Raw genomic sequence first — 6,353 nt, forward strand, 5'->3', positions numbered from 1 at the left:
CCCTACCACCACTTTAAAACAGGCTAGTTCCAAAACTAGCCCTAGCCATCTATTTATGGTCTCCTTCTTATCTATTTACCTCCTAGAGAAATCATTGCAAGACACCTTCCTCAACTTTTTCCTATGCATTAAATTTGGGGCAAGACCTTTTCACATGACCTGATTATAGGCAAGTCCCCAGACATTTCCTAATCTGAGTTGCCCTGAGTGCAGGCACCAATCTGTGGCCCCATTCCCACTATAGGGATACTGTACTGGACCACAGTGTCTTTGACCTGCACACAGTGAGATAAAGGGCAGCTTCACGGGGCCAAAGGGTTCCGAATGTTTTCAGAATAATTTGCTGAGAAAACCTGTTTCTCCTGTGTTTGTGGGTCATGGGGACAGTAGTTAGAGGAGGACAAGACTCCCCCTCCAGAGCTTCAGCACTGTGCCCAGGAGCAGGGGCAAAACTGGGCTATAGATTTTCAAAGCTCAACTGCTGATACCGAGCAGGAGGTGTGGAATGCGTATTGAAGGCAGTACAACAGATTCATGAACTTTGACTGTCAAACCTTCCTCCCTGAAACAACATAGCTCTTCTCACAGAAGCTGTGCCGACCAGAGTACATATGGGACAGGAATGTTAGCACTCTACTAGTGTGTGGCCAACATGGATGCTCATGTTGGAACTGTTTTTTCTGGGAACCGGGAAGAAAGTTCTGCCGCCGACACTGAAATCCTCCTCACCCATCAGTGACACAGGCAACCCCTCGTCTTGTGCATAGACACAGGTGTTCATGGGAAGCCGCCACCCACCCGTGAATGAAAACTGTATGTGTTGTCCTCCTGTGTGAGGCTTGCAACACATACTGTGCAACTATCTGCTCTTTACATTATTAAACTTAGGCAAAGTATGCTGAAAAGGCCACAGAAAATCAGAGGGCCCTGGGCTCCAGAAACAATCTGCAGTGCCAATCACTGGGGAGAATAGAGCCTCACTAGAGTTTGCAAGAGCACAAAATGCACTCGTAATGTTGGTAGCTACATACACTACTGGTTCCTCACCTAACATACAATCGTGGAGAAAAGCTTAACCCAACTAAAGATGTAAACATCAACAAGAGCGTCCATATCCTGTGTCATCAAGTGACAAGACAGTCCATGCGTGGATTCCCCAGCAATCTTATATTCCACAAATCCAACCCCTTTCCCCGCACTTCTGCCAGTCTGTGTTTTCCCTTAGTCATCTACGCCAAAAAGCATATCCTGAATGCTTTCCCACATGCCTCTGTCACCTTTCCCACAGTCCCTCCGTACACCTTACCTGCCCATTTCTTCTCATGTTGATGTGTGAGAAGTTCTGAGGGGCTGATTGTCCCAGAAAAGGATTATGCATTCACCTTTAAAAGAACGTGAATTCAACAAGAAAGGGAACTTCAAGATTTCCATCATCCTGTGCTTATCTATTGTGTATGATGATACCCAAAATGAAGGATTTTAGAGGTCCCAGCAAACTGGGCTGTGGAAACCTTAACCCCTTTCCTTGAACTACTTCTGCTTCCATAGGACAAAGTAAGTTTCCAACTAAGCTGTCTTTTGCTTTGACCTCCCCAACTCTGTCCTGTAGGAAGAATCCCAACACATTCCACACCCATTCACTCCACAATTTTAGAGGCCCAGCTCCAACACAGACGGGTCAGTTCCATGAAGAAAATAAAGCATATTGATTGATCAATTCAATATGACACCCAAATCCAGGGGATAAACATACACACACACACAGAAACAAACACACACACACACAGTCAAACATTCTTGAGAATATTTATTTGGCATTCCATACAATCCAAGTTTACCCCCTTTTCCTGTCTGATTTTTTTGTGACTGGGTCGGTTTTTCCTTTACTTCCTGGGCATAAGACCATGCTGAGTACTGACATCCTGCATACGGTAGTAACTTTTTAGGAGTTCTGCTGTTTTAAGTAAGGTCCGATGCTCCCTCACAGTCAACTCAACATCTGGGAGTCCCCTAGAGAAACACAAACGCATGTCAAAACGCATTTCTCTCAGCCATACTTTGAAATGTTTTAATTGCAGGGCCCGCTGAGAAAAGGATATCCCTTCCCCATTTGTGATCTCTTAAACTTCCTCCTACCATGGGTTACAAACTGTTCTCCGCAATACCTGCCCCATTCCCAGTACTCTCTGTGAGGGGAGTCAGCTAACAAGATGCATTGTACACTAAAAGCACACAGAAATCTGATGCGGCAATAGCTCAAGGAAATCCATCAATCTAAACAATCCTTTGCGGTCTAGGACAGGGATGACCAGGAGGCACATTCAGGGAGCCCAATCTCATGGAGTAGGTAGGATGACTGCCGCTGGGGTTGACGGCCATGGAATCAAGGGCTACAGATTGAAGTGAATGATTTTCAGCTTCACTTCTCAGTGATTCTGGAAATGGACTATGCTCCCCTGGGCTTAAGACTCACAGCTATAACCTGCCTTGCAGTGCAGTCTCTAATCTGCCTTTTTCAGCCCAATGCCATGAATGTCCTGGATTCTGTCACTCTCTCTCGTCCTCTCAAGGAATTTCTACATATAGGAAAGCAGCCTCAATTTCTACATTTCTGAAACGAGCGTCCAGGCTCCCTGAATAGGCAGGTGTGTCAACCCCCTCATAGTGGGCATCAAACAGCTCCAGTTCCAACTGAACGGCTCACCTGAAATCTCTGTTCCCTCTTCAGGTGGCTTCATCCTCTTGTAGTACGGCAGGGGATTGCGCCACAGGTCCTTACATAGGATCTGTCAGGGGAATCAATCGGCAAACGCCTCATCAGGGCTCAGACTGGTGACCCAAACAGGTGGGAACACACCAGGGTCATTGCTGATGTTTCCCAGTGAGGACCCACCTCAGCAATCCTATTAGATCCTGCGAAGTTGTGGTCAGAAAACCAGTTGAAGAAGTTAAGGCTGCTGTTGTGGTGTCTGCGGCGATAGGCCTCAACTTCATAATCTGGATACCACTGAATTGGAGTGGAATGAGAAGCCCTGTATTCTACAGAGACAGAAAGTTTTGTGGGAAGGGGACTGGATCACGTTGGCAATGATCCACCCACCATCTTCCTTCCACTACCCATCCTGGGAGCCACCTGTCACCTGTGATGTTCACCAGATATTCCTTGGTAATCACTTTATTCTGGAAGTAGGGGTTACTCCGAAAGAACAACATGATCCTGCAGAGATGAACGGGATGCTTCACTTCTTCCACCTGTCAGGACAAGGTGGAGAAAGTTTAAATACCTTTTTGGGTGAGGTGCCAACTGTTGCTCACAGGAACCAATTATTTCCCTTACCCTCCCCCACTAAACCCTCTAGCCTCAGTCTTGCTGTCCTCACCTCCAAGTTGATCATGTAGCTCAGCATGTCTTCATCTTGGTCAGTGATCAGGGCTGACATCTGGGGGTGGTTTGCAATCTGATTTAGGTCAAAGAGGCTTTACATGCGGTGGAAGGAGAAGCTAGGAGCAACAGGGAAGAAGGCCTAAGAGCACCCAGAGGCTGGGGTAGGGGATTTCTCAGATCTGCTTCCACGTATGACCTCCTTTCGCCTCCCCCTACCCCTAAAATAAGGCCCCTTGGCTTCACAGAGGGTGTATAATTCTGAGGCTGACTGCACTGACATGCGGAGGTGCGATTTGCAGAGACTTGCTGGTGTCTGAGGAGTGGCAGAACCTGCTTATAGCCGAAGACGCCCAGTCCCAGATCGGACTAGAAAGGGGGAGCAATCACACTGCCTTAAAAATAGCTTGATGCACACAAAAACCTATTCTGGTCTGAACTCGCTTCTGTTCTTCAAAAACATGCCCCAAACGTCTGCTGCTCGGCATCACCAAGGGTTTCTCTGCCGCACGCAGGAAAATAGTACCCACGCCTGCTGCAGTTTTCCCTAGCCACATTTGTCCGGGGCAACTCACCTTTGTTCCCCAAAGGTGGCGTCACATCGATGCCAAGCTGCCCATAAGTTACTTACACTTCCCCGAGAGCACCTCTCCACCAGAAAGGCAGAAGAAACACTGAGAAGGATACAACATTGGCCCAGAAGCCAGGGACGCTCTGGATGACCGCGCCTCTGCAGTCTAGGTGGGCCTTGCGCCTCCGCTCCATCTTTTCCCTCTGCCGAGAAAAGGCCTTCCTGGCTTGGGCATTAACCGGCCCCAGCTCCACCTGAACGGCCAGCAGCTCCTCCAGTGCAGACTCTGGGGTCATGGGCCCAGGGCCAGGCTGTGCCCGCTGGGCCTCCTCCTGCGGCTCCACGAGGCCCTCCTCCTGGGCCACCACCTCCACCTCCGCCATTATGTCATCCAACACCAGCACCGCCTCCTCCCCCAAAGCCACCTGCTCACTCTCCACCCCGGCCGCCCCCTCCTGTACAGCCTCCATCCTGAAGACGGTGCCCTCCTCTGCACTCCCACTGAGCAAGGCCTATGCTGCCCGAACCGAGCCACACGAACCCGGCCGCAGCCTTTATTGCACCCAGTGGGTCAGCGGGCCCTCAGTGCGCATGCGCGGGGCTCCCGGGCGCCCCCTAATGGACTGCGCGGGAAGAGCGCGGGGAGCCGCGCTGCGACCGCCTTCCTCCCATGCTGGCCAATGAATGGGAGGGCGGTGGGCGTCTCCCTGGGCGGCACAGCCACTGGTGGGCCTGCATCTCCAACTCCCCCTAACGCCAACTCCTCTCCCCAAACCTCCTCCGAGAAGCCCTTGGAGCTTGTGCCCGGTAGCTCGGCATCCTGGGACAGACGGGCTGCGTGGCATTTGGAATTGTGGGCACGGCAGCCCTGTGTCCTGACATCCTGAGTGTGGCAAGCCATGAAAATCTCTATGTGTCATGAACACATGAAACATCTCTCTTCGTTAGGCAGGCCAGCTGGATGGTACGGAAGCAATACTGCAGATCCAGAGAACTCTCTCTGGTTGCTGGGGCCAGGTTGACAGGGGCGGCCTAGGGGAAGTGAGTCGGGCCGGGCACGTGGGAGGAAAGTCGCCTCCTTGTGCTAAGGTGAAATTGATCTGTTGTAGAGGCCAGAACCCCGGCACACACTATCGCAGGTCGAGGCAAATACAGGCTCTGCGTACCATGCTTCCTCCCTGAGGATGCTGCAGTCCAAGGAGCATTCCAAAGGGCCTCTTGTCCTATGCCCTGGGCACACCAGAGGCCGGCCGCCAGGGTTGGCCATTGATGACTTGCGCGCACGGTGTTTTGCAATGCCTTGCCGACCCAGAGGCTCCCGCACCCGCTGCAGTGGCTGCGGTGCCTGCTGGTGGTGCTCTGCAGGCCCAGGGCCTGGGCCTCTGGCTCCTGAGCTCCTGTGCACAGTTGAGCCTGCGGGGGAGCCGAGCCCTGTGGCCATTGCAGGATCTGCGGGTCCAGCGGAGCTCCTCAGGAAACCTGGGTCCACGTGGGTGTGGGACTAGGTTCTCAGCAGGGCGATGCCCGTGGGTTTTTAGGGAGGGTGTCTGTGGGGGATCGGTCCCCAAGAGCCTAGGGGTGCGGAGGTTGGGCTGGGCTGCGCAGGCCGGGATCTGTGGGAGCACACAGGACGGCACCGTGTTCAGGCTGGAGGCTCTGCTGTTGAGGACGGCCGGAGTACAGAGCAAGGAGGCGGCCTTGGAAGAGGAGGCGGTGCTGATGGTGGAAGACATAATGGCTGAGGTGGAGGTGGTGGTTGAGGAGGAGACCGACGTGATGTGGCAGAAGGAGGGCCAGCGGGCACAGCCTGGCCCTGGACCAAGAACACCTGTGCCGTCAATGGACTCGCTGGAGGTCCTTCACTTGGAGCTGGGCTCCGTGAGTGCCCCAGGCCACAGGGCATCTCCGCCTTTTGGGCCAGAGCCATATCCTTGCAGCTTGCTTGTAGCAGCCCTGGGAACACGTGGTAGGCAAGGGGAGCCAAGCACAGCACTCACAAGGGAGAATCGCGGCGCCAAGGTCCCTTCCCGCGCAGCAGAAAGTCGAAGGGCACGTTTCCCTGGGAACGTCCCTGGAGGACGGGCAGTCTCTTTGCCATTGCCAGCCATTCAACCACCCCATGCTCTCGGTGCCCGTTTCCAACAGGCTCAGCCCAGAAACACAAGGTGCTTAAGACGGGTTCGCGGTGCATGGGGCTGCCGACCACCTCAAGGCAGGCACCAGCTCCCCAGATAGGCTTTCTTCCCCCTGCCGGCGCCGAACCCAAAGGGGTGTAGGCCTTGAGTCTATATAACCTCCTTTGCACCCACGCAATTCCCATGGGGAGCGCCAGGCACAACTCTGCCGCCGTTTCTTACTACAGGACTTCCCTCAAGTGGGCAGGCCCACCCCTCAGGGAGA

At 53.1% G+C, this 6,353-nt stretch overlaps 1 protein-coding gene across 1 annotated transcript; it reads right to left on the reverse strand.

The window, feature by feature from the left end:
- Positions 1–1,788: 1,788 nt before the first annotated feature.
- Positions 1,789–4,550, reverse strand: LOC129025825 (testis-specific Y-encoded protein 3-like). The gene is made up of 6 exons (XM_054473391.1): positions 4,070–4,550; positions 3,381–3,458; positions 3,141–3,252; positions 2,894–3,039; positions 2,705–2,786; positions 1,789–2,010 (listed from the first exon to the last, which is right to left on the reverse strand). Exons 1-6 carry the CDS (start codon positions 4,421–4,423, stop codon positions 1,988–1,990), a joined length of 795 nt encoding a protein of 264 aa, XP_054329366.1. The 5' UTR covers positions 4,424–4,550; the 3' UTR covers positions 1,789–1,987.
- Positions 4,551–6,353: the final 1,803 nt, after the last annotated feature.

This window comes from Pongo pygmaeus, chromosome Y, assembly GCF_028885625.2.
Source record: "Pongo pygmaeus isolate AG05252 chromosome Y, NHGRI_mPonPyg2-v2.0_pri, whole genome shotgun sequence".
In the NCBI taxonomy this organism is placed as follows: Eukaryota; Metazoa; Chordata; class Mammalia; order Primates; family Hominidae; genus Pongo; species Pongo pygmaeus.

Coding starts and splice junctions, on each gene's coding strand:
- LOC129025825 (XM_054473391.1), bottom strand. CDS start 4,423: ATGGAGGCTGTACAGGAGGGGGCGGCCGGGGTGGAGAGTGAGCAGGTG. Junction 3,459..4,069: donor CTGGCTTCTGGGCCAATGTT/GTATCCTTCTCA, acceptor GACCTAAATCAG/ATTGCAAACCACCCCCAGAT. Junction 3,253..3,380: donor GCTACATGATCAACTTGGAG/GTGAGGACAGCA, acceptor TTGTCCTGACAG/GTGGAAGAAGTGAAGCATCC.